Source organism: Ursus maritimus, unplaced genomic scaffold (assembly GCF_017311325.1).
Source record: "Ursus maritimus isolate PB19 unplaced genomic scaffold, ASM1731132v1 scaffold_24, whole genome shotgun sequence".
Lineage (NCBI taxonomy): Eukaryota > Metazoa > Chordata > Mammalia > Carnivora > Ursidae > Ursus > Ursus maritimus.
In genome coordinates, this window is record NW_024424897.1 from 18,465,339 (window position 1) to 18,491,900 (window position 26,562).

At 54.5% G+C, this 26,562-nt stretch overlaps 2 protein-coding genes across 3 annotated transcripts; both read right to left on the bottom strand.

Moving 5' to 3' along the window:
- Window positions 1-227: 227 nt before the first annotated feature.
- ASB16 (ankyrin repeat and SOCS box containing 16) lies at window positions 228-7,749 on the bottom strand. The gene is made up of 5 exons (XM_040639867.1): window positions 7,449-7,749; window positions 5,290-5,557; window positions 2,533-3,025; window positions 2,030-2,143; window positions 228-1,573 (listed from the first exon to the last, which is right to left on the bottom strand). The coding sequence occupies exons 1-5, from the start codon at window positions 7,747-7,749 to the stop codon at window positions 1,388-1,390; spliced, it is 1,362 nt and encodes a 453-aa protein (XP_040495801.1). The 3' UTR covers window positions 228-1,387.
- A 4,002-nt stretch (window positions 7,750-11,751) lies between these two features.
- HROB (homologous recombination factor with OB-fold) lies at window positions 11,752-26,178 on the bottom strand. Of its 2 annotated transcripts, XM_040640538.1 has the most exons (11): window positions 25,959-26,178; window positions 24,941-24,991; window positions 20,324-21,499; window positions 19,127-19,210; window positions 17,825-17,965; window positions 17,164-17,272; window positions 16,892-16,977; window positions 16,474-16,599; window positions 14,798-14,915; window positions 12,596-12,703; window positions 11,752-12,368 (listed from the first exon to the last, which is right to left on the bottom strand). In XM_040640538.1, the coding sequence occupies exons 1-11, from the start codon at window positions 25,959-25,961 to the stop codon at window positions 12,280-12,282; spliced, it is 2,091 nt and encodes a 696-aa protein (XP_040496472.1). In that variant the 5' UTR covers window positions 25,962-26,178; the 3' UTR covers window positions 11,752-12,279. The 2 variants fall into 2 exon arrangements, with proteins under 2 accessions (XP_040496472.1, XP_040496473.1); XM_040640539.1 differs by lacking the exon at window positions 12,596-12,703.
- Window positions 26,179-26,562: the final 384 nt, after the last annotated feature.

The window sequence follows — 26,562 nt, forward strand, 5'->3', positions numbered from 1 at the left end:
TCAGCCACATGCCAACCGAACACGTCCACGCTTTGGTTGTGGGCACACATCATTTATTTGCATTCGCAAAAACTGGCTTAACTTAAAAGGTTCCTCTTAATTTTTTTTAAAGATTTTATTTATTAATTTGACAGAGAGAGACAGCTAGTGAGAGAGGGAACACAAGCAGGGGGAGTGGGAGAGGAAGAAGCAGGCTCCTAGTGGAGGAGCCTGCTGTGGGGCTCGATCCCAGGACTCCAGGATCAGGCTGTGAGCCGAAAGCAGAAGCTTAACGACTGTGCCACCCAGGCGCCCCTAAAAGGTTCCTCTTAAGGATGAAGGATGGTACTTTTGACTCTGGGACCAGAGAAGGAAGTGAGAGAGAGGGGGGACAGCTAGTGGCTTGTCCTCCTGTCACAGGCCCTTAGAGACCACAAGTGTAGTGACCATCGTTTAAGACATCATGCATCACTGGTGGGGGCAGAGTGGGGGGAGACTCGACCGTATATGGGTTCCGGGCATCATGCATTTTTTCCTTCCTCAACAACCATTTGCTGAAATGCCTGTTCAAGGAATATAGTCCCAGTCTCAGCCACGCTGAGACAGACACAGGCTCTTCATTAAATACGGGCAGTCCGAGGAAGGCTCGGAGGAGATGGTGCTATTGGGCTCAGTCTGGAGGATCAAATCAGCTTCAATCAGCACAAAAAATGTGGGAAGGGTATACCAGGCAGAGGGAACAGCATATGCAGCACGCCTAGAAGCAAAGCAGAGCAGGTCACAGCCAGCAACCCGCAAGGTTGCCAAGTTGGACGAGGCTGGATTACAGGAACCTCAGAGGGAGAAGGGGGATCAGAAGACCAGAGAGCTTGGTGGAGGCAGGGGTGGAAGATCTGTCTACCTTACTGAATTCAGATTTTAGCCTGAAGGTGGTGAGGAGCCACCGAAGGGCACGATCAGAGTTGTGATTCCCAAAGGGAACTCTGGCGTCCTTGCAGGACATGGGTTTCAAGACCAAGCAGGGAGGTCCTCCCTTCAAGCCACAAAGGCGGTTTGGGCAGAGGCAGTGCAGGTGCAGGCAGAGTTGGTCACTCCTGAGGAGGCCAAACAGGTGCATAGATGGCGGGAGGGGGCAACAAAGATCACCCCCACCTGGCTTGGGCTGGAGGGGCCATCCGCTTAAGCATAGGAGACGGAGGCGGGTGAAGGCGGAGTCTGCACACCTTCCCATTGGAAGCCGAAGCTCAGGTCGGGCAGGAGATCAGCGAGTAGCTCAAGAAGCCGGTGAAGGGAGTGAGCTGGCCGGGGAGGGCACGCGGAGTGTGGACAAGAGAGCCAGGGATTGGTCCTCCAGGGAGACACCGGATGGAGGAGCAGAACCAGCTCCGGGAGCACCGTGGCATGGGGCTCATTGGATACGCCCCTCGACGCGCAGCAGCAGGTAGTCCCTGAGGACCGGGGGCAGTGGGAGGCGGGCGGCAGCCTGTCGGCAGCGGCTACCCAGCTGAGCGCGCGCAGCCAGCCGGGCCAGATGCTGCAGCCGCCTGGGCTGGTTCACCATGCTCAGGGCCGAGATGTAGAAGGATTCGTGCTCCTAAGCCAGGAGTGGAACAGGATCAGATGGCCCGCACCCTCCACCCTGCCCTTCCATCCGGGGATGACCTAGCACTGGGGGCCCCGGGGAATTTGCAATATGCACCCACCCGGGTGTTTGGTGCATCTTGAAAAAGACTCAGCTTCAGAGCCCAGAGGCCCTGCAGGGGTCACGGGAGATGGGACCGCACCGTAGGGCAGGGTCGCGGCCATGTCTGCACCCACCACTCCAAAGATGCTGGCGCAGTGCCCGCTGAGTCAGCGATACCTGAGTAATATCCACGCGGGCATAAGTGAGAGAGGCTGGAGAGGTGTGTGGGATTAGAGGTTGTTCTGAGCTGCTGGGGGGGCAGGAGACCCCGGGAAGCCCATCCTGGAGGGATAAGGCCTGGGGCTCATCCTTCCTCTCCATCTCCCCAGAGCCCAGGAAGGAGCTGTGCCCCTGGGGTGGACATACCTGCCACAGCTCTGGGAGTACTGCCTCCACCCAGGTATCACAGGAGGGGACACAAGGGTAGGCATTAAGCAGGACTTCCAGGGCCCGAGGGAAGTTGGCACAGTGTTTCAGCATCTAGGAATCAAAAGAGGGTCTTAGGGTCACCATGGCTCCCCCAACCAAGGACAGAACCGAGTCCAGCCTAAGCCAAAGCCTCCCTCACACCCAAATCTGGGAGCCTAAGGTCTGAGTCTCTCCTCACTCTTTCCTGTGCCTCAGTGTATCCCATCTTCTGTGGGCTACAACCTCTGAGCCCTGGCCAGTTTCCTTGGGAGCGCTTTTCTCCTTGGACACGCTCCCCTATACCCCTCAGTGGTCCTGCCCGAGGTGAGGACAGACCTTTGGCTACAGGTCAGGCTTTCAGCCTCCTGCCCACCCCCCTTCCCACATCTTCCCTGGTGGCAGTTCCAGCCACAGGCTCCCCGCCCAACTGGGGCCTCCTTTCTCAGGCCCTCCCTGCGCACCTCAGGGCGCACAGGCTGCGCCCCGTAGTCCAGCAGCGCTGCGAAGAGGACCTCGGGCTCCCAGTTGGGGGCGTCCTGGACGGCCTGCAGCGCGCAGTCCATGGGTGTGTGGCCCGCCGCGTTGGGCGCTCCCGCGCACGCGCCGTGGCGCAGCAGCAGCTCGGCCAGGGCCCCGCAGCCGTTGGCACAGGCGTTGTGTAGCGGCGTGTGGCGCTTGCGCCCGGCAACGCGGGCATCGGCCCCGGCCGCTAGGAGCCGGCGCGCCGCCCCGTGGTGCTGCTTGCCGCTGCCCGGGCCCTGGGCCCCCGCGCACGCCGCGTTTAGGGCCGTCTCGCCCTGGCTGGTGCGCAGGTGCACGTCGGCCCCGTGCTCCAGGTAGAGAGCCACGTGCTCCTCCAGGCCGCGAGCCGCCGCCACGTGCAGAGGTGTCACCTCGCTGTCCTGCGCTGCTACGTTCACGGTCGCTCCCGCCTCCAGCAGCAGCTTGGCGCACCTGGGGGCAAGGCGCAAGGCCCAGAGACAAATCCTGAAGGACCGAGGCTTGGCCTGCTGTCATCCCCTGCCCCCTTTCTTCCCAGCCCGCTCGCCCTGGAGGGAGCCTGGGGGCCACCATCAGACTCACAGAAGCCCCATGACCCACAGCAGACCTGCGAGGCCCATGATCTCACCAGGAGCATCTCCAGTCTTCAGATGGGAAACTCAGCCAAGGAAGGCCGCGGTGCAGGCAAGGACACCGGCAAATTCGAGGCTGCTTCAGAATGAGTACTCAGGGCCTCAGACGGTCCCTCCCAGAATCCGTTTATTTCCTCGTTAAGTTCCAATCATGGGTCAATTTTTGTTTCTAAAACCTGACTTCCAGAGCGGTTTGGGTCCCCAAGGCCTGGTTCTGAATCACTTGCCAGTGGTCTCCTAACATTTCGATAGCACAAAAAGTTTTGAAAACCCACTACTGTGTCCACTATGAATGTTACACATAGAAAATTAAAAAAGTATGAGCCGAAAAGAAAAAGGAATAGAAGTCCTAATATTTTCTTCATGCCTCCAAACTTGAAGACCACCCTTCCAGACCAGGGACGCCCACTCAAGCAAAGGAAGGACTTTGGGGATCCGCCTGCTCCGGTTTCCCCTGGAGAAGACACATGGAACCAAACAACAAAAACCAGATTTTAGGGAGAACGTGTTTCACAGTCTCCCAGTTCCTGGAAAACTATAGGCCAGAGGGGGGGGCTCCTGGGTGGCTCAGTGGGTTAAGCATCTGACTCCTGATTTCGACTCAGGTCATGATCTCAGCGTCGTGAGACTGAGCCCCACTGGGGCTCGGTGCTGGGTGTGGAGGCTGCTTAAGATTCTCTCTCTCTCCCTCTGCCCCTCTCCCCCTCCCTGTCCTCCCCCCCACCCCCATCTCACGGGCACGCATGCTCTCTCTCTACAGGAAAAAACAAAACAAAACAAACAACAACAACAACAACAACAACCACACCATAGGCCAGAAAACTGTTGAGGCAAATATGCATCATTAACCACCAGGCGGTAAACCAAACACGAAACAAACTCAATTAATGATGTAATTAAACTAACAGTAATTTATAATTAAAAAGCCAGAATGGCTGCCACTGGAAGTTCAGGAGCAGACCCAGCAATCCCAACGAAACCCTGATGACCCAGTGTCCCTCCCCTAAGATGGGCAGAATTCCTGCTCCCTCCGGTGCACAGGTCCCGTAGGCTCTGCTCAGTGGGCAAAAATGGAGTAGCAGCCAGCCGTCTATAAACGGCTGAATTTATTTCCTCAGTCAATTCTAATCATGGGTTAATTTTTGTTTCTAAATACACATTTAAATAACACTGAAAAGCTCATTCAGTAGGGCTTCAGTAAGTGTCACTTAAAAGGATAAAGTCTGTTGGAAAGCACACTGTGTGCTCATAAGAATTCAAGAAAGGGCTGGAAGATCGAAATCACTTCTGGGCCCATCACTGATCTAGCTTCTCCCCAGCTCGGGAGGAGTGCCCAGCATGTGGGCTATGAAGCGTCGTCCACCACGGCCAGCCCCGCCTGCGGACCTGATCTGTGCAAGTGCAAATACCATCATGTGGGGGGTCGAAAAACCTGTTGACCTTTTTTTTTTTTTTTTGAGTATAGTTGACACATAATGTTACATTAGTTTCAAGTGTGTGACTTAGTGACTTGACAAGTTTATACATTATGCTACGTTTGCGAGTGTAACTACCATCTGTCCTGTAAGAGCTATCACAGTATCATTGACTGTGCTCCTTATGCTGAGCCTTTTACCCCGGATTCTCACTCATTCCATAATTGGAACTGGTATCTCCCACTCCCCTTCACCCATTTTGCCCAACCTTCCACCCCACACCAAAAAAACATCTGTTGATCTTGAAAATGTGGGAAGGGGGGCGTGGGGGGCGGCCTTGTACTAAGGTTGGGAGCACTGGGCCACATCTTTCTTGATGCCCACCTGAAAACAGGAATTTGGCTACAGAGGATTCACAGGGGACTGCAGTTTGAACAGGGTTTTCCAAAAAGGCAACAAGGCTTCTGCCTCCTGGGCTTAGTTATGTGACCTTGGACAAGTCCCTAAACCTTTCTGAGCCTCGGGTTTTCTCACTCGTGGAATGAGACCTGTCTCCCAGATTGTCATGAGGACGCCTGTTCATGAGGTGCTTCTCCCCTTCTCCTGGCCATGAACACACACACACACACACACACACACACACACACACACACCTCCCCCGGGTACCTACTGCAAGGACTCGGGGGTTGTGCAGAGGTGCAAGGGGGTCGTGCCCTCCTCGGACAGCACGTTGGCTTTGGCGCCGAAGGTCAGTAGCAGCTGCACACAGTCAGACTGGGCCCGGGCACAAGCCTCATGCAAGGCTGCCCGGCCCCCAACACGGGCATCCAGCTCGGCTCCCCGCCGGATCAGGTGGCGGGCACAGTCGGTGTAGCCTCGGGCAGCAGCGATGGTGAGGGGTGCCGTCTGCTTCGTCTTGGGGGTCAGCACCCAGAACCCTAGGGAGAGCAGGCAGGGTTGGGGGGTGGCGCGTGAGACTCGCAGGGCAGGCCCTGACCGCGGCCGTCCCTCTGTACTCTTGGCCGAGCACAAATCATGTGCCAGGCCGTCACTGTGGAGGGCTCACTGAAGCCCTGAACTGGGAGGGTATATTGGAAGAGCCTTCTAGAACGGTTTGTCAATCTGTAACAAAACGTAGTATGTGCGTCCGAGGCGGGGAAAAAAAGGTAATTGCTCTTTCAAATCACAAGGGCATCGGAAGAGAGTTAATCCTGTTAACGAAACCTCTGGGTCTTTGAGCTCCTGACCGATTCCTTGGTTCTTGTTCACTAGGCTGTTCTGGTGTTGGGGATGGGTCTGAGTTATGCGTAGGAGAGCCTGGAGCTGAGCTTGGGAGTGACCGGAGAGCGGAGCTGAAGGAGCCTAGTTTGGAGTTCTAGGATATTCCTGGGGCAGGTGGGGGAGTGGAGGGTGGACGTGGGGGAAAGGTGGAGGGGACAATAAGTGGTGGGGGTGGGGAAAGGGAGAGTGGGGTGAGCGGCTATCTTGGGACTAGTGTTGGATCTAAATCATAGAAATGGCCAAAGACTTGTTTAAAGGACATAGATGCCTAATACTCAACTGTTACGTTGTTTGCTTTATGGTGAAGTAAATTCCTGGGTTTGCCAAATTTTGGGTAAAGCATGTTTTGTTTTTTATTACTAGGATTGAAATTAAGGCCCAGCTCCATTTGGGGGTTGGTAGACATACTGTAGGGTGAGACCAGGATACGCTGGGTAGGGTCACATCTCTAACAGTTAAAGCCCAGCAGGAATCTGGAGCTTGCCGGGACTGGGAGAACATAAACCCTCCAAGGATTTGGAGCCCCCACATCCATGGTTTGAGGCAATCTCCGTCAGTCTTAAGAGCAGGGTGATCTCAGTGGAGGTATTTGGTTTACATGGACAAACCCACTGGTCTGAATAGAACCTAAGGAAATTATCTGGCAGGTAACAAAGACGTTCATCATACCGCTATTAAAAATAATTTTACAAAAAAGGAACCCAATCTACCCAGTCTATTTGGGGGCTAGTTATATAAGTCATGGCACCCTTGTACAATATAATTTAGGCACCTATTTAAAATACTATGTAGGGACAGGGCGCCTGGGTGGCTCAGTCGGTTAGGTGTCCCACTCTTGATTTTGGCTCAGGTCATGATCTTGGGGTCCTGAGACGAGTCCCACATTGGGCACCGCGCACAGTGCGGAGTCTTCTAGAGATTTTCTCTCTCCTTCCCCCTCTTCCCCTCCCCACTGCACTCACACTCTCTCTCAAATTAAAAGTGTATATATTATGTGGCGATGCCTGGCTGGCTCTGCTGGTGGAGCATGCGACCCTTGATCTCAGGTTTGTGAGTTCAAGTCCCACATTGGGTGTAGAGATTACTTAAAAATAAAATCTTACTTTTTTTTTAAATTTTTATTTTAAGTAAGCTCCACATCCAATGCGGGGCTTGAACTCATGACCCTGAGATCAAGAGTCGCATGCTCTACCGACTGAGCCAGCCAGGTGCCCCTTAGAAATAAAATCTTAAAAAAAATATATATATATATATATATATGTGTGTGTGTGTGTGTGTGTGTGTGTGTGTGTGTATTCAGAGAAAAGATTGCATTAGAATATAACTGTGTTCATATGTAATTGATACGTTAATATAATTTTAATTCTGGAAAGACATACAAACCACTAACTATGCCTCATCTCTGCTCAGGAGGGAACTAGAATGGGCTGTGGAAAGCAGCAGTCTAGTCTGTGCTCTGGAGGGGGGGATGGGGACAAGTCTCTCCCCCGTCCCCACCCCCACCCTCTCGTCCCTCTGTCCTCTTCTGCCCCACTGGGTGCTCCCTACCCTGCTCAGCTGACCAGGCCAGCTGGTTGCTCACAGTCTCCACAATCATGTTGGCAGCGTCTTCCTCTTGGAACAGGGCTTGGACCTGTTGCAGGTCACCGGAGAACAGCGCATTGTGCACGGCTGGGTCTCGGCAGCAGCGGCGCGGCCCAGTGAGTCGGGCCCGGGCACTGGGGGGGCACCGTTGGCTGCGGCACTGCCGGGCCGCGGCCCGCCGCCGGTCCTCCCACTCCAGCCACTCCCGCTGCAGGCGGAGAGCCCGCAGTGTGGAGGAGGTGAAGGGGAAGGTCTCCTCTGCCATGGGGAGGGGCCCGGGGGTCTGGGCGGCGGCAGCTGGGCAGAGCCGGGGTCCCTCGGCCGGCTACCGCCCTTGTTCTGAGCAGCCGCCCTGCCCCTCTCTCGTGACCCGGCCAGGAGAGCAGCTGAGGCTATAAATAGGTCCTTCGCGGGGCTGGTAAACACCGTTTGCCCAGAGTCATGATCCTGGTGCAGAGAAGGTATTGGGCCAACCCCCAGCCTGGGGGCCGGGGCCAATCCCTGGCCCAGCTGATACCCTCCCAAGTGGGCAGCAGGAGCCCCAGGGTCGGCAACCTCCCACTTGCCCGGAGTGAGTGTCTTGGGTTGGCAAGGTCCAATGGGACTGAAACAGTCACTCTGGGAGATGGCAGCACAGGGAGGAAGAGCCAGAGGCCCCCAGCCTCTCGGATGGTGGCCGGAGGGCAGACCCCAGCGCAGGAAGTAAGGGCGGGTGAAGCCGGGTCCCCACAGCTCTCACAGTGTCTGTGGGAGTCCTGGTAACCGCGTAAGTGCACGGGCTTTACGACCACGACGCTACTTTCATACCCATCTTCACTCCAAGGGCCATACTTTCTGGCTCACGGAGGTAAGAAGCTTGGTTTTGACAGTAAGTTGTACAGTCAGGGTAATTATCACCGGGGAACGCCTCTGAAATGGGTGCTTTTATGTTGGTTTTAACCACGAAGAACTTAAGGCTTAACAAGGTGAAACTTCCCGCTCGAGGTCACAGCTTGTGAGCGGCGGAGCCAGGACTAGGACCCCAGCTGTCCAGACTGCATAGATGGGGCACTTTGGCCGCTGCTGCTGTGGCCACGTGAGGGTTGACAGTGATAAGAGCCTCTCCCCACCCTCCTACAGGACAGCACGATCTCTAGAAACTGCCCGCCACGAATCTTGTGTCCCTCCACCCCCAGCTCCTAAAAGGGCTCACCTGTCAGGCGGAGGAAGGCCAAGGGGTTGACCTGGCAATTCTGGGGACTCCCACCAAAGAAACCTTCACGTCACAAACCCATTCACCCTCAGGAGAATGCGGCTCTGCTTCCAGGAGCCTCTAGGGGGAGGAATGAGGCCATGGAATGGCCCTGGCTAATGCTCGGCCCAGCCCGGGAAGGGGAGAGGAGGGCGGAAGGGATGCTAGCCCCTGCCTCCGAAGCGCTCCTAACACCCCCGACCTCGCCCAGCGTGCTGGCAGGAGGCCGCTCAGCCCCTCGGGGTCGGCCTACCCCAGGGCGCCCTGGTCTGTCTCCCCCAGCGCTGCGGCCTCCCGGGCTCCTCTGCCTGCAGCACTCTCTCCCCTCCCTAGCCCTGCAGCCAGCCGCCCCTGCTCAGTGACCTCGGACTTCTCCCTCTCCCCGGTCCCCTCACCAAGCCCCAGCTCCCAGGCTGGATTGTCGGTCACCCTCTCAGTGCCCCTCACCCTCACCAGGACCAGCCCAGCCTCCTGGCATTCCTTTCTCTGGCCACAAACCGCTCTGCTCTGACGCCCAAGTGGAAGCATCTGTCTTAAACGGTTCATTTCCTAGTTTGAAAACTTCTGCTGACTTCCAACATCGGCCTCTCCAGGTAAGCCCGATGCCTCAGCTCAGGGCCTCATGTCACGCGGCATTCTCACGGCAGCGCCTGCGCCTTCCCTGACATGCCCCTGTCCGTGCTCCAGGAGGACTGTGCAAGTACTTTGTAAAGGGCCTGTCCCAAGGTCCTGGGGACAGAAGTCTGCCACGCTGGATGTGGGCTCCAGAGCACGACCTGACTTTATTCAGCTGGGTCTCTGCGACCCCGCAGCACCCAGCACACAACAGGTCTCACTGTGGGCCTTAGGAGCGCTCGGCTCGTCGCGGGCTGGCCCCTTCTGTGTAGGGCATTGACTGAGGGCCCTTGTTCTCTGCCAGAGCAAACACTCATCTGCCCGCCCGAGTGGGTGGCAGTAGCCTGGGCTGCTTCCGGCACTGCCCTTACCCTGCTGTTCACCCACCCTGGCCCCGGCTTCTTGGTGGTGTTCCAGGGTGGGGGACCCCAGAGGGAGGAATGAGATCATGCCCAGCGAGGTCTTCGAGATCCTCAGAGAAAGGCGCCTCTATAAATGCAGCTGTGATTAACCCTGCTGGAACCTATTCGGTGTTTTAATTGCCCCGCCAACGGCCTGGCTGCGCACCCACAGCTGGGTTCCCAGGGCTGGGAGCTGACAAGGCCGGGTGGGGCCAAGAGGGGCCAAGGTGGGGTGGGCGTCCCCTTCCGAGGCGCACAGTAGCCATGACGTGCAGGGTGCGAGGCTGTGTGGGCCTCAGCCTCTCTGCCGCCTTGTCTGCCATACACGCCTGAAGGTACTCCGACTACAACCCGGTCCCTGGAGATATCGTGTGCTCTGTCTCCTGTCCTGAGCTTCCTGAGGGCAGAAAAAGGAGGCTTTTACTCCAACCCACACACGAACCCACAGGGAGCCCAGTTCTAGTGATTGGATCCCCACTCTGCCTTCTGGGAGCTGAGCCTGTAGGGTGACACGAGAAACCAGGACCCTGGTCGGGACTGTGAGCAGTAGAGATCAGGGCTTCCAACTAGAGAGTGGGGAATGGTAGTGCCGGCCAGGGGTTTAGGTGCAGGAAGACCACACCGCGTAGGTGGGCCCTGGCCCAGATCTGAGCTGCACAGGCAGAGCCGGGGAATGAGCAGTGGGTAGAAGAGACAGAGAAGCACGTGATCTGTTCAGGTAGGAGGGTTGCTGGTGAATTAGCCCCTTCTTGCTCTTGGGCTTGGACACAAGAGCCGCCTAGAACAGGGCCCCACTGCAACCAACAGCCAGCTGAACATGGAATTCTTCCAGCACTCACTCACTTCGGCGTTGAGACTGGGATCGAGGGGACCAGCCATTCTTTGGGAAGAAAGAGATGAGTATCTTCCCCCAGAGCGGTACCAAGCCCATCGGAGGCCTCAGACTCACAGCCCCTTAGGGGAGGCTGAGGCTGAGGCAGGAGAGGCTGGCAGTCAAACTAGGGTCCCTAATCCACACGCCCTCAACCATGAGTTGGGGGATAATTCCTTTCTTCCCTTCATCCCAGAAAGGAAAACAAAGTATAATTACACCTTTTACACCCCACACATGCCCCTTGTCCAACTCTGGTCTGAGAGGTGGCAGGGCAAAGCTCGAGTGACGGAGTTGCTTGGCAACACAATAAAGTAACCCTGGCTTATAACCCAACGTATAAGACAGTACCCCTGAGTGTGCAATGATGTGAATGCAGGACTCAGAAATGAGGGCGGATTCCTTCTGTCCTTAGAGACGGCGGAACAGAACTTGTTTCTTAAGTGTGGGCTGCACCTAGTGACTTCCTTCCCAAGAAGACAGTCTGAAAAGGCAGAAGAAAATTTACAGTGGAGAAACCTGACAAACGCTACTTCGGCCACGTCATCAAGGTCAACATCAACCCCTGATGTGTGATGAGAACACGCCGTCCTCCGTCGCCTTCCTTGGCAAAACACAACCCCGGTCTCGTCCTTCTTTAAGGAGACAAATTCCAATAGAGGGCATCCTAGAATATGCCTGACCCATACTCTTCGCAGCTGTCAGAGTCATAAAAAATGAGGAAAGCCTGAGGAACTGCCAGAGCCAAGGGGAGCCTGAAGAGGCAAGACAGCTAGATGCAATGGGGGACCCTGGAACAGAAAAAGGACGGCAGGGAAACTGTGTGCATCTGAATAAAGCATGAAGTTCCGTTCATAGTAATGTCCCAGCACGGGCTGGTTAGCTGTAAGCGGGGTGCGTCCTAGCGTAGGAGGCTAATAATAGAGGAAACTGCTGTGGGGTATTTAGGAACTCCCTGGATTATCTTTGCCGTAATTCTGTAAATCTAAAACTGTCTAAAAGTAAAGCTTATGAAAAAAGAGAGAGAGAGAGAGAGAAGGAAAATGAGCAGCTTGGCTCTGCCCCGGCCAAAGCATCACCAGCAGGACAGACGGGACAAGGAGCAGCGGGGGTGGCAAGGAGAGGGGGAGGTAAGTGAACCGGGTGGCTGCTTTATTTCAGAACAAGATGCCCCAGCCCCAGCCCCGCCCCCGCCCCAGGAACCCTGAGCACAGGTGAGCTGGGCAGCTGCAGGCCTTGAGACACAAAGCAGAGGGAAGTCTGAATGCGTTCCTCCCCTGACCAGAGGGACAGGTCGCCACGGCTGTGGTGTGATTCGTCAGCTGTCCAGGGACTAGGGGGTAAAGGGATCACGGTCCTCTAAAGTCAAGGTGAGGCAGGAGGGGGGACACAGCTTCCCTGCTGGCAGGAGGAGAAGGAACAACGGTTGCATCCCAGGGCTTGGAGGACAGTAGAGCAGCGCCATCCTTGGGCTGAGTTCTGGAATGCCAAAGGAAGACCCAAAGTGACAGCAGTGCAGAATCGGAAGGACGAGTGCGTTCCTGGGGAAAGCATCCAGACTCGGGGCGGCCATCGTCCTGAGCTGTGTTTATTCTCCTATGATACTGGGCTTCCTCTCGCCCTGGGACCCAATCAGACACACCCAGAGCCTTGCCTGGGTGCCGAGAGGCTCCCTGCTCACAGTGGGGGCCCTGCCTTGCAGTCCCAACTGCTGGTCCCACAGAAGAAGTCCTCAGGGAGCTCACTCAGGAGTCCATCCAGGTCATCTGCGGGGGGACGAGACGGTAGATGGACTTAGTGACAATGTTAGGGCTCCACAGGACTCGGGTCCAAAGCTCCTGCCTTTCGGGGGGCCTGGACCTGGCTGCACAGTTGGGCAGGTGGCTCCCCCCGGGCAGGGGTGACTATGCTAACGGGCCTGAGGCTGGCCTGACTCCCATCTTCCCTCTGCTTCCCACACACGCACACACCGCAAGAGACAGGGACAAAACACCTGGGCCTTTCTGTAAAGGAAGGCACTCCCCTTGGCCTTGGTGGTACCCCTCTTTCCATCCCGAGGCCCAGGGCTTGAGCACAGGCTTCAGAGGTCCACTGGTGCAACCTGCTCATTGGACAGAGGAAGACGAAAAGCCAGGAAAAGCCGTTGGCATTCAGAATCACAGCATTCATTAATCTGGTTTCTCACCTGAAGAGTGCGAGACATCAGCCCCTTCCCCAGTGGGCCTTCCGGGGCGTTTAGAGTGAAAGTAACTGTCCCTGACTGCAGTTCTCAGCTGGGCGCTTATGTCTGAGAACTTGGAAATAGAGCTGACCTCAGTAATCCCTGTTGGTACTATTACAATTAACAATAGCGTGGGACGCGTGGGTGGCTCAGTCGGGTAAGTGGCTGCCTTCGGCTCAGGTCATGATCCCAAGGTCCTAGGATCGAGTCCCGCATTGGGCTCCTTGCTCAGCAGGGAGCCTGCTTCTCCCTCTTCCTCTGCCTGCCACTCCCCCCACCCAGTGCTCTCTCTCTGTCTCGGTCAAATAAATAAATAAATAAATAAATAAAATCTTAAAAAAACAGAAACAAAAAGCAACAGCAGCTACCACTCACTGAGCGCCTACCCAGGGCCACACCTGCTGTACTCATCCCGTCAGTCCTCACAGTATCCTTCACAGGGCATGGTTCTTCCTGTTATAATCCCCACTTTATCTGAGAGAACGGAGTTGAAAGAGGTCAAACAACCTGCCCGTGGTGAGCACACTCAAGGCCCGTCTGATGCCACAGTCACAGCTTCCAACTAGAGAACTCCCTCGTGATGGACGGGCTCGGGGAGCCCACGGAGTCAGAAGAACTGGACACTACCCCCGCAGAACCGAGCCTCCAGCCTGGCTCGGAGCGCCTGACAACACTGCTGCTGGAAGAAGTCCGTTTGCTGGCATTCAAAATTTAATTAAGGTGCCCAGCGCTGTACCTGGGGAAGTAAGGCTGGAATCTGATTGTAACACAAGGTGATGGGGCGCCTGGGTGGCTCAGTCGGTTGGGCGGCCGACTCTTGATTTTGGCTCAGGTCATGATCTCAGGGTCCTGGGACTGAGCCATGCATTCAGCTCCGCGCTCAGTGGGGAGTCTGCTTGAGATTCTCTCTCTTCCAATCCCTCCACCCCTCCCCGGCCTCGAATGAATAAATAAATCTTAAAAAAAAAAAAAGGTGCCTCTCACTAGCTACACTATGACTGTTCAGGGAAGGCCGATATTCAATGAAGGGGATAGAGCAGACAGTGTGGGCCTAGGAAACAGGGAATCAGAGTAAGAACCAATACTGGTGTCCCCCGGCCCAGTCCAGCCACTGCTGGTAGTTGCCTGCTTGGCAAGTCTGTCCCTACAATGGAGATGGGACACCAGCCACAATATTCTACAGGTGACTCTCCTCACTCTTATTTCATGACCACCAGCAACCTTCTGATGATGGTTTGGCTTGTCAGCAAGCTTACTCAGAAGGAACGAGTGCAACATTGCAGAGAAGATTCCAGCATAAGGGGTAGATACTTTTTCATAGGCTATAAGTAAATGGGCTTTGTGGTTTATCCATTCGTCTAATGTGAATTTGGTTAGTGTGAGACACTTACCCATAATCCCATGAACTCTGGTGCCAGACAGGGTTGAATTTATGGCATCGAAAAGCTAAGGATCAGACCTGGACTGTGCTAGCTTCAGCTGGGTGATGCTGCCTCCTAAGGAACAAGCTGGCTATACCCTCACAGGTCTGTATTTGGGCGTCTCAGGTCTGTATCCTGGTCCCACCCTAACCACATGGATGTGTGACTCCTCAATGCTCCTGGAGGGTCTCTGAGCTTAGGATGGGGAAACCTGCCTCTGTGTTCTGGCCATCAGCCCCCAGAAGGCTCAAGGTGTGGCACAAGGATGGTGCCAGTCTCCCTCTTCCTTGTGGCTAACAGCACACGGCTTGGAAATGGGGGAGACCTATGGATCACACTGTATTTGCTTTATGTGGCCCCTATCACACTGCTAATTAGTTTGTGGCCTACAGCCTTGCCAGAAAAGATACCACATCTGATTTCTGTAAGATTCTGTAAGACCCAAAGATTCACCGAAGGAGGGGAAAGATGCAGCCAGATTCTCCTGGCTGTGCTATCCAAGGGGAAATAGAAGGAGAACCTCTTTTGCTCCTGGGTGGGCTGACTGCCTTACCTGCTTCTGGGAGTTCTTCCTCAAGGGATGGCCCTGCCTCTGCATTCTGTGCCGTTCTGAAGCCTTTTCCCGACTTTGCAGGCTCATGATGGAGGCTGCCAGGGAAGCTTCCTGGGTCCTGGGGACAGAGAGCCTGGTTACTAATGCCCGTGCCCCTGACATCCCTCTGGACAGTTCCATGTCTACCCAGACAACCTCAAAGGAATAGGGTTCAGGAAAGACACAACAGAGGAGTATGGCAGGAGCCAGTCACCCAGGGGAGGGAGCTGAAATACCAAACACCTAAAGAGCAGATCATTAAAAACACAAAAACTTTTTGGACGATTTTCTTTCCTAATTCTATTGGTATCTGGTGTTTTAGGAAATCTCTATATAGCTGGAACAGAGTGAACAGGCCATTCAGAAATATGTTGAGGATTTAGCCTAGGATTAAAAATGAACCTTTAGGGGTGCCTGGGTGGCTCAGTTGGTTAAGTGTCTGACTCTTAATTTCAGCTCAGGTCACGATCTCAGGGGTTGTGAGATTGAGCCCCATGTCGGGCTCATGCACTGGGTGTGGAGCCTGCTTAAGATTCTCTCTCTCTCCCCCCCTCTAGCCTTCCCCACTGTAAAAAAAAAAAAAAACAAAAAAAAACAAAAAAAACCCCACCAATCTCCACACTAGCTAATATGCAGACAAGTAATGGAAATTAGTAATTGAACTGTTAACCTGGCCCTAGGGAATGGGAATGGAAAAGAGTAAGTTTCATGTTTTGCTTTATTCTGTACCATTTTGATTTTTATCAGTGAGTATGGATACCTTGAAATTTAAAAGAAAAAGAAGGATGATTTTTTGGAAGTGGGGTGATTTTGAGAAAATGTGGAAGGTTAAGGGGAAAGATGTGGGAAATGGAAGTAGCCTGTCAGAGCTAAACGTGTAACTTGAGTAGAAGTCATCAAATCTAACTCATTCGCTTTTTAGATGAAGCAACAGCAGGGGTGGGGACAGGACTTGCCCAAGGTCATGTTACAAATTACCGGGAGAGCGGGGACATGACCCAGGTCTCCTGACCCCCAGGCCAGGACATGACAACAACCCAGGACCCAGGATCCCAGGAAGGGGGGAGGTGGCCACAGAGGGGACACCATGTGCCAGGTCAAGGCCTGGCTCTGCACTCCTACCCTGCAGTGGAACTGTCTGGAACCCCAAGTCTCCCTTAGTTCCCAATGGGGGGGGTCCCCAGCTGAGTTCTGTGTGGGTGCCCCCTCACCCAGCGGAGGCGGAGGCCAGGAGGGCAGGCGCAGAGCAAGGGCTGGCTCACATACGGGCCATACGTAGCTCGCCGTTCTCCGCACTGCCACCTGTAGCAGATCTGACCCTCAGTCACTTACCGAGGGCCACACCCCGGGGGCACCCACAACTTGGTTAGTTCTCAGGTGACTCCTATCCTCTCCGAGGCTCAAGCCTGCCATCAGGTCACCAAGAAGCCAGCTGCTCTAGGTCCTGTTACTGTACCGTCTGGCAGGCGGCTGCACTGGGAACAGGAGGAGATGGAACCGTCTCCAAAGGCATCTCTTCACTTCAGGGCAACTGCCCCCTTCACACCTCTGCTCCGCCGGGTGCAGGAGGGGAAGATACCAGATGATCCAGCCAGAAAGAGGCCCTGTCAGTCCCCATTCCGTCCTGTTCCTCTTACCTTGGGGAAGGGCTGAGGTGGCTTGAGGAAGTTCCCATCCCCGGAATCTGGGCTGTAAATATGGACCAGGTTGTTGGGCGTCACGTTGAGGTAGTGATTTCGGAGCGAAGGAGAAAACACTCCGACCTGGAGCCAGGGAAGGGGGCGGGTCAGAGCCCTCACGGAGCACCAGATGCTGTCGGATGCCGCCTGGTCCCCACCTACCTCTCCCTTGCTGGCCTCGGCACCAGGGTTGCACAAATCGCTTCTACCCCAGCCCTGGGGCCAGAGTAGAACCACTTACGCAGCCTCCTCCCCTCACAGCACAACCTCTCCCCTCCATCCGCCTTCAAAGAATGGGAGCCAGGCAGACAACTCGGGGGCCTTCTCTGGGGTGGGAGGGTCGGAGAGCAGGCCCCCCGTTTGGAGCTCCCCATACCTGCTTTAGCAGCAGCACCGAGCCAGGCTTCAGCTCACTCTGTCGGGTCTCGAGCAGCAACCTGTGCACTGTGCCCTGCATCTCTCCTGCAAATACCGACGGCCCATCAGTCGGGGTCAAGGGCAGCACAGAGACTGGTGTGGGCCCTGGCTGCGAAGGGGGCTGCTCACTGCCTCAACTTTCCCCTCTGTGAATGGAGAGGACGACTCCTCTTCATCTCCTGAACTCAATGAAGGCCACTCATCAGACCCCCCCAGGACCCGACTCCTCACCCGTGGGGTCCTTGAAAACCACGCTGGCGTCCATCGCGCTCCGACTCAGGGACTTGATCATCACTGCCATGTTGGGGACCTTGTTCCTGGGGAGCTGCTTTAGGGCTGCCTGGTTACAGGGAGAGGCATTTGCTGAGCAAGCCACGTCCCACCTGTGAGGTTCCCGAGTGTGCCAGGGTGACCGGGGGGCTGGGCGGGGGGCAGAGTACAGACGTGGTGATGGTGTTCCCTCTGTGGAGGGGGAAGGGCAGTCTGAAGGACGCATCCTGTCTCTCCCTGGCAGGTCCTTCATTTATCCCCCCTGCTTCCTTTCTCCAGCCTTTACGTATTTATACAGAGCTCCATCACCGCAGGCCGTGGGCATGTGTCCGCACGTGACCCTGGACCTCTAGGGCGCTTGAAGGGTAGCCGTGTGCTTACCCCACCTAATCTAGGGCCCAGACACGCAGAGATATACCCACACCCCACTTTCGCCTTCCACCTGTGCCCAATAGTAGTGAAATGCTGGGTGAGTGGAAGATACAACCAAAGGGAGTCCAGGCAGCTGCTCAGAGATAGGCCTGGGGTCAGAGGGAGCAAAGGGACAGCCCCTTTCCTAAGCAGGTTGGTGAAAAGGAGCAAAATGGTCCTTCTTGCACGTCACCGCACCCGGGATCCTTACCTTCCGCAGCACCATGACGATGCTATAGGTATGGAGGAAGCAGGCGGGGTCTCTCTCGTCCAGGCCCAGAGCAGATTTCATGGCCCTCCAGGGCCCTCGCCCAAAATCCTCCACCGCCGATGCCTGGGAACTAGTAACAATCTGGCACCACAGAGCAGAGGGGGGACCTGCGTTAATGGAGCCGCCCCGCTACAGACCTTGACTGAGACCGGATCGGGGGTGGGAGGGAAGGGTGAATTCCCTGCAGCATGGTGACCACGGTCTCGCCTCTCCTACGTCACAAAATGATAAGTGAGATTTTGTGGCATAGCACTCCTGTCACTAAGCAGCAACAGCAAAGAGGCTCTGCACTGCATTGCATTTTAGATCAGGTCCTGACTTCAGCTGCATTGAAGCAAAAGGCCATCCATGCTGGTCTCTTGTGTTATAGACTCAAGAAGTCTTAGGCCCGGGGAGCCCCCCCCCCCACATTGATAGGCTTCCAGAGTGCCTTAGCCATTTTGAAACCAGTCCTATTTTATTTGGGATGCCTCTGGCTTAACTATTAAACTTCTTATATTAAAAAATGCTTTGGGGCACCTCAGTGCCTCAGCTGGTTGAGCGTCTGACTCTTGGTTTCAGCTCGGGTCACGGGATCGAGCCCCGCATCAGGCTCTGCACTCAGTGCAGAGTCTGCGGGTCCCTCTCCCTCTGCTCCCCCCCCCCCAATGTGCTCTCTCTCTCTCTCTCTCAAATGAATAATTAAATAATCTTAAAAAAAAAATGCTTCGTATCCAGATGAGTGTTTGCTGCTCTGGATCTGAAGCGGCCTGGTGGATCTGGGGAAGTGCAGCAAAGAGAATTAAAAGCAAAAAGAGGCCTGAGGGCAGAGCAGGTCAACTAGAATCCCAGGGAGGAGGGAAGATGGGTCTCACCCACCAAAAAGGAACCCACTGGAGGCCAGATGAAGGCAAATCTTTCCCAGCTCGATTCTCAGAAACCTGAGAGGAGGGGTTCCTGAGATACAATTTCCTAATACTCATGACACTCCCCTCCCCCGAGGGAGGATGGAGTTAGCTGAGCCCTTCTTTCTTAGATGAGTAAGAAGACTGGACACGACATCAGTCAGCATCAGAACAGGCTTCACCTTATGCCAGGAAAACCGCCACCTCCCCAAACGGCCTTCCCCACGTGGCTCTGGCGCATGACCCCAGGAACAGGCCTAGCAGCACAGGCCCTGCTTCTCAACCGCAGCAACACGAAGGGAAGTCCCTCGCTCTTAAACGACGCCCAGGAAGTCAGCATTTGCGTGGAGCTAGTTACCTCTGTCCGGAATCTAGCCAGAGCACCGTGAGTCGGAGTCTGGGGCGTGGAAACCATGATCTCCTCCAAATTCTTCCCACCGCGCTACAAGGGGAGAGAGAAGGGGGAGGCGAGAGCAAACGCAGCAGCTGTGACTTACGAGTACAGCTTCTTGTCTGGGTCACATAATGAGTTCAGGCAACTATCAGGGACAATTAACACATATCACATGTCTCCTAACGACGTCTCAGGAGCCTTGTTGGCAGCTCCAAAAAGATGCTTTGGGGATTGTTTGGGGAATGTGAGGAGGTTGGGGCAAAACCCAGGGCTTCCTCAAGGAGGCAACGACCCAGATAGAGAGGCCTGGGGTAGGCACCGGGGCACCTTTCCCCAAGGCCCTTCCCAGGGACCTAACCCTTCCCCACAGAGATCCAGCCCAGGAGGAATGTGGACAGTCCTCCCTGGATTTCCCTCAGAGTGCTAGCAGAGAGCAAGGAAGGGGCAGAAATGATTTGAACCACCCTTACAATGCGAGAAAAGGCGTGCACCGATCCCTGCCAGACCAGACCCTCAGGGTCCCGTTATCTGGGATCCGATCCAAGATGGTTTGATGGATACCGTCCCTCCACCACTGTTGAAATCCAAACGGTAAGCATAGTGCAGCTTCCCCACGCTGACCCCACATGCCGGCCACACTGACCTGATCTGTGTACCTCTGACTGCTTCCTGCGTAAGCCTCTGTGCCTTCGCACACGCTCTTCCCTGTCTTCCCACTGCTGAAATGTCTCCCAGAGCGTAGCCTCCCTACACACACCTGTTAACCTCCTCCCTGACCCTCCGAGGCCCACTCAGGAAGCCCGAGTGACTCTGCAGCACCTGGGACACTCTGCATCTGATGTTTAATCGTCCCCGCGCACCTGCAGCTTCTGCTGCGCTGTGGGCAACTTGGGACAGGAGCCATTTCTATTTAACCTCTGCGTTCTCAGTTCCAAGCAAATCGCCCAATACATACTAGTCCTTAGCAAATACAAGTGAATGGATCTTCCTGCCCCAGGGCTAGCAAACAGCAGGTGCTCAACAAAGCCTGAAGCACCTCTGTCACCTGTGGCTTTGCAAGCATTCAATTCTTACCGCTTCTTCTGGCTTCTCCCGCAGCTTTGGAAACCCTCCCCCCCCCCAACGTCCTGGAGCTTCTGCCGGAGAGAAGCTGTCTCTCACCTGGTGAGGCAGGACCCCAGCTGGGCCGGGGAAGCGGCGCGTCTCGCGGCGGGCGCACAGCTGGGGCGTGCGGGTGGCGGCGGTGACCAGCTGCACCAGGTGGTTGGTGACTACAGGAGTCTGCAGAATGGCCTGGGGAACTGGGGAGCAATGGGGGCTCTTTGGGGCGCTGAGAGGACACCTGACCAAAGACACTGGAGCTCGAAGTTGTAAGGGGCTCCGAGGAAATGATCCAGAGACAGTCCTTGGGGGAGTAGAAGAGATCGAGTTGGGAGTTTGTGGTCCAGGAAAATGAGATCTGCCAGGTATGGCGGCATTTGGACACGGGAAGGAGTGACCGGGGAAACGGTTTTGAGGGCTGCTGTGAACGGGCCTACCAGCAGCTTGGGGAAGCTGTGGTGCCTGAAGAGGGGGGCCCTTCCGACAGGCTTCCCAGGGCGGCTGCTGAGCGGGAACCCCTGAGGCAGCTGGGACAGGAAGGTCGCTCGCGGCACCAGGTCTCGAGCGGGGCTGCGGAGTCCCACAGTGGGCAGGAGGCTCTGGAGGGTCCTCGTGTGCTGACAGGACACGAGGTATGTGCGGGGCAGGCGTGGGCCCCTTCTGGCGAGACCTGCTCAGATCAGCTACCCGGGCCTTTTTAGCCACAGCTGAGTCCTCCTCAGGCCAGGTGGGCAGGACTCCTGGGGCCTCACTGCTGACTCCAAGTTCCAGCTCCATGCCAGGCCCCTCCAGCTCCATGCTTGCCAGGACCTTATCAAAGTCATCTTGTTCAGGCCCCTCGAAGCCACCAGTCACCAGCTGCTGGCTCTCACACCTGAGCAGAGGGCGGGAGGCGGAGGTCTGAGGTCTGGCTGGCTCTTTGAGCACTTCCGTCAGTGTCACTCGTCTCTGATGGCCAGTCCAGCTGCTAGAAGTTGACACAGGCCTTAGGGGAGCTGTTCCTACGGAAGGTGGACCCCTGATGGTCCCGGGCACGCTGGAGGTAGGAAGGCGGAGTCCCAGGGCTGACAGGCCCAAAGCCTCTGAAGGAGCAGCGGGGCGTGATGGCAACTGCCCGGAAGACTGTGCCTGCCCCGTGTCCTGTAGCTTGGAAGAGACAGGTCTCAGGCACCCAGCCTTCACAGGCCGTGAGCCAGCGAACTGGTTCTCTGCATCCTCCACGGCAGACAAGAAGTCCTACAAAGAGGCAGAGACAGTGGCTCTTGGCATCCGGAAATCAAGAAACACTCCGCTTTTACTGCTTCAGGCATACAGTATGTATGTAGATACACGTAAGCATAAACCAGGGCATGAAAGGCCGTGGTGGGGTCTCTTACCACCTTCGACCTTGCCCATGAGCCCACTTCCAGACTTTTTTTTTTTTAAAGATTTTATTTTTTTTTAAGATTTTATTTATTTATTTGACAGAGAGAGAGAAAGCCAGTGAGAGAGGGAACACAAGCAGGGGGAGAGGGAGAGGAAGAAGCAGGCTCCCAGCAGAGCAGGGAGCCCGAAGCGGGGCTCGATCCCACGACCCTGGGATCATGCCCTGAGCCGAAGGCAGATGCTTAACGACTGAGCCAGCCAGGCGCCCCACTACCCCCAGACTTCTACCAGAAACATTCCGGGGTGCCTGGTTGGCTCAGTTGGCGGCGCATGCGACTCTTGATCTTGGGGTAGTGAGTTCGAGTCCCACATTGTGTGCAGAGATTACTTAAAAATAAAATCTCTACCACTATTTGTTAACTAACTAGAATTTAAATAAAAATTTGAAAAGGGACGCCTGGGTGGCTCAGTCAGTTAAGCGTCTGACTCTTGATTTTGGCTCAAGTCATGATCTCAGGGTTGTGGGATCAAGCCCTGCATCAGTCTCCACGCTCCGTGGGGAGTTGGCTTGAGATTCTCTCCCTCTCCTTCTGCCCCTCCCCTCTCTAAAAATAACTAATGAATTAATTAATTAAAAATTTGAAGGAAAAAAGTCTTAAAAAAAACAACAACAACAACATTCTAAGGCTAAGTCTTTTTAGGTAGCTTCTCTTGGGGAGTGGGGGAGCCGTGGCAGTCAGGGGAGCAGGCAGAAGCAAACACACCAGGGCACCAAAGAATCAAATCGCCCAAGGTCACACACCCACCTCAAGGAAATAAGTTTTCTGGTGTCCAGCCTGTGCAATAGGGGTCTATCCAGCTGGTCATGCTGCCTGTCCTCAACCACTCTTCCCCCCTCAAGTCCCCTCCTCCCATTGACCACACACACACACACACACACACACACACACACACACACAGCCCTCGGTAAGCCAGAGAGGCCTTGGATCCTGCAAAATGAGCAGAAGTTAAATATAGCTTTTCAGGCAAGTTGAATTAAGTATGGATGCCAGTTGGGAAGCAAGGTGAGATTGACACCTTCAAGAGCAACAGACCTGTTCTGAGGGTGTTTTTGAGTCAGAACTGCTGATTTAACTGACAGGAAGGTCCCTTCCATCCCCATCCCCTGCTGCTGCATCGGACTGTCTGGGCCAGAGAAAGGTGTTTTCCTGCTTTGTGTATTATCAGGAGAGTAGCATACTCCAGCAGGACTACCGTGGGGTTTAGCAATAATAACAATATTAGAATTACAGCAGTGATAAAATCCTCATGATCCTGGAGGTTGATGGATCCTTTTTCTCCCAAAGAGCTCACTCTTAGACATGACGTCATCTGCCTGTGGATGGGGGAAAGGGACTAGTCATGGAACAGAAACTTGAACTGTCAGAGTCCTTCACTCTTTTTTTTTTTTTTCTTTGAAAATAATCTCTATGCCCAACATGGGGCTTGAACTCAAGACCCCGAGATCGAGAGTCACATGCTCCACTGACTGAGCCAGCCAGGTGCCCCAGAGACCTTCACTCTTAATCCCATTGCCGGCCCAGCAGTCCTCCCATCACCTGGTAAGACCTGGTAAGTGGGGCACTTAGCAGTCACTTTTCAACCTGTAATTACACATCTCCAAAGTCGAAAGACAAAGACAAGAACACATCTCCTCAACAAAGCTGGCAATTTTGAATTTTTTGTAAAAACAAAATTCAAGTCCCCAAGTGATGACAAAAACATCTAACAATTTGAAATGGCACTGGGTGCCAGGGACCACATAAACATTTGACCAGAATTCTCTCAATGAATTTTCATGACGGCCCTAAAAGGTGCTATTATTATTCCTGTTTTATGGATACAGAAATGGAGACTCAGAAGTTAAGTAACTTCACAGAACCAGGACTAGAACAAATATGTGCCTGTCACTATGTCTTAGGGCCTCAATGAATGAGACAAGCCAGAGATCGGTTTTTAAGAGGTCTGAGGAAGGTCTCTTTCCCCTTTCAAACCTTAGGTTCCAAAAGCCTCAAAGAAGGGGAGCGTGGGTCTTGGGCTGCGAGAAGGGTCCCTGGTGCAGCATTCATCACCATACTAGGTATAAATGAGGCATCTCAACAAACTCTAAACGTGATTTTTAAAGCACAGCGCTGGGAGACAAAAAGTAAATTTGAATGGTGTGTCATTGACAAAATAAAGCAATTCTATTCTATAAATGTAGTTTAGTATCTGTGTATGTTAGACTGGAATCAGGAGGCCAAGACCTCACCCTACTTGTTGGTGCTGTATTCTTTTTTTTTTTTTTTTTTTAAAGATTTTATTTATTTATTTGACAGAGAGAGACAGCCAGCGAGAGGGGGAACACAGCAGGGGAGTGGGAGAGGAAGAAGCAGGCTCCCAGCGTAGGAGCCCGATGTGGGGCTCGATCCCATAACGCCGGGATCACGCCCTGAGCCGAAGGCAGACGCTTAACTGCTGTGCCACCCAGGCGCCCCTGTTTGTGCTGTATTCTTAAGCAGATTAATTTACCTTTTTGGGGTTTTACTCACTTAAATCCTGCTTCTTTCTGAAAAGGATTTCAGGTAGCAGGTCTGGGCCTCCAGATGAAACTATATCCATTGGATCTGAGCGGGAAGAGAGCTGTGGGGATTGCTAGCTAGTTCAGTGATCTCTGACTATACCCCGAGATTAGAAATAGCTCTGCCCAGGCCCATCCCCAGAAATTCCGATTTAATTGGTGTGTGGCAGGGCCTCAGCAGGGGTGATTCTAATGTGCCAGCTTCCAACCTACTCTAATCCCTCATCTTCTGAGAGAGAGGGAAGGGAATAGCATCTGAGGCAAAAGAACATCTCTCCTGTTATAGAAGAGAAAAACAGAAGGCCAGAGAATGAAGTAATTTGCCCTGGCTCACGTCGACACTTGGTGACCCCAGGCCTCCTGTCATCCACTAACTGTGCTGTCTCTGGCTCTCCATAAACTTTCTTCCCACCTCAAGTACGCCATCGCCATTGTAAAGGTGAACTGAGTCATCCACATGACACAGCTTCCAGGCAAGGGCCCTTGTAATTTAAAGGTATGCCAATTAGGCAGCTCATGTCTCTGTTTTTCTGTCTCTAAAACAGTTAAGTAGGTTGTTTACATGTCTCATCTTCTCTCAGCCTCTCACAGACAAAAAAGCTATACATGTCAAGTAAAAGGAGGCTGGGGCAGACTGCTTCAGAATGTTCTGGGTCTGGGTGTTGACAGCTTAAGACCTCTTCTGCTGTCTCCGATCACCAGCGCTTCCTTACCTCATCTTCAAACTCCTCTTCCACAGTAAACAGCTTCTGCAAACTGCATGCCTGAGAGGAAAACAAAGCAATTGAGGTTGGAGGAGACATACTGTTTGCAAGTACATTCTGTCCTCACTAGGCTGCTTCCAATTCTAACAAGACCATCAGGTGTAACTGTTTTTTGTTTTTTATGTTTTTTGTGTTTGTTTTGTTTTTGGCTAGTGCTGAGGGAGGAATAAGGGATGAGGAGGGAAGAGATGGGATTTACTTAAAGATTTAGATGACTTAGAATCTTTTCTTGTAAAATAATCCACTCAGGTCCATCTGTATTCGCCATGGAAGAGGGAGGAGGAGGCAGGGGGAAGGCTGACAAAGGGAGCATGGGTCATCCTTTAGGCTCAGCACTGTGCACACGGGCCTAAGGATTTTGCAACATCCCAAAGATTTGGCCTGGGGAACCTATGTCAAACCTAAGAGAGGCTGCCATAAATCCAAGCATGCGCAGTACAGTGGCCTTGTTTCTGAAACAAGTGGTTTCCTTCTACCTAATCCAATGCGCCAAGGCCAGCGTCCCAGGAGGGTCGGATGCCCCGGTCCACAGTTCCTTCTTTCTAGGCAGCGGGGCTGCTGTGGCCAGTCCTTAGACATGTGTCAAGCCCAGCTTGCTGTGCCTAACCCCAGTTGTCAGAGCAGCAAGAGCTACAGTTAGACACCCCCCACCCCCCCACCCCCCTGTGTCCAAGGATCTGAGGGTACGGGCTAGGGGGAGGGGGTCGGCTCTGGAGGCGGGACGTTTGAGCACACCGAGAAGAGTGAGCAGTTCTCCCAGAAGTGATGGAAGGCAGCAGGAGGGAAACAGGCCCAGAGGGAGGCGTGTGGAGAGAACCTTCCCAGGGTCTCCAGGCAAGCCCTGACTAGAGCCCCGGTGTCCCGAAGCCACCAAGCTCTGACCCAAACCCTAACCCGGCCGTGCAGCTTGCACGAGTGAGGGGCTGCAAGCCGGAAGGCAGTTCCGCGGCCCGGGGCGCGGCATTACCATGGCGACGGCAGGCGGCCTCCTCCCGAGGGTGGATACACCCGGCAGGCCCCGACTCGAGGGTCGCCGGGCCCTCGGACTTGTCCCGGGCGGGAGAGTCGGAGTCCGGGCTGCGGGGGTCTCTGGTGCGAGGTCGGAAAGACACGACTCTGCGACCCGGGCGGGGGCCGAGAGAGGGTCGCCGGGAAAGCGGGGGCCGAAGCCCGAGGCAGCTTTCGAAGTGGCCGCCACTCCAGCGTCTCCGCCCTCTTAAAGGGGCGGGCCTATTTCTATCCCGCCGACACAAAGGCCCTTCCTCCCTCCGTCTTCCGCCTCAGCCTTAAAGGGAAATGAGTGGGCTCTCGGTCGCCTCCCAGCGGCCCCTGGGGCCAGGTCGGCTGGTTCAACAGGAGTTCTGGGAGAGCAGGTTGGGAATCCTGGGTCCCCAGTCCCACCCACCCTCCCCTCTTGAGTTAAGCACACTAGGGACAGGAGCATAACTCTCATTCACATTAGAATCCTCCCCATTGGCTGTCTGTTCATCTATCCATCCATATTTGCAACACATATATTAAGCAAAGATGTTCTTGGTCTTGCTCTTTTTATCCTTCATATTTTAGCTTAG

Excerpts from the sequence above, each read along its gene's own strand:
- ASB16 (XM_040639867.1), bottom strand. The coding sequence starts at position 7,749 with ATGGCAGAGGAGACCTTCCCCTTCACCTCCTCCACACTGCGGGCTCTC. Across the intron at positions 5,558-7,448 it reads GGCCTGGTCAGCTGAGCAGG|GGTTCTGGGTGCTGACCCCC; the intron begins GTAGGGAGCACC and ends TGCTCTCCCTAG. Across the intron at positions 2,144-2,532 it reads CGCAGCCTGTGCGCCCTGAG|ATGCTGAAACACTGTGCCAA; the intron begins GTGCGCAGGGAG and ends TTTGATTCCTAG.
- HROB (XM_040640538.1), bottom strand. Across the intron at positions 21,500-24,940 it reads AAGAGGAGTTTGAAGATGAG|GACTTCTTGTCTGCCGTGGA; the intron begins GTAAGGAAGCGC and ends GCCTCTTTGTAG. Across the intron at positions 12,369-12,595 it reads TCCTTTACAGAAAGGCCCAG|ATGACCTGGATGGACTCCTG; the intron begins GTGTTTTGTCCC and ends GTCCCCCCGCAG.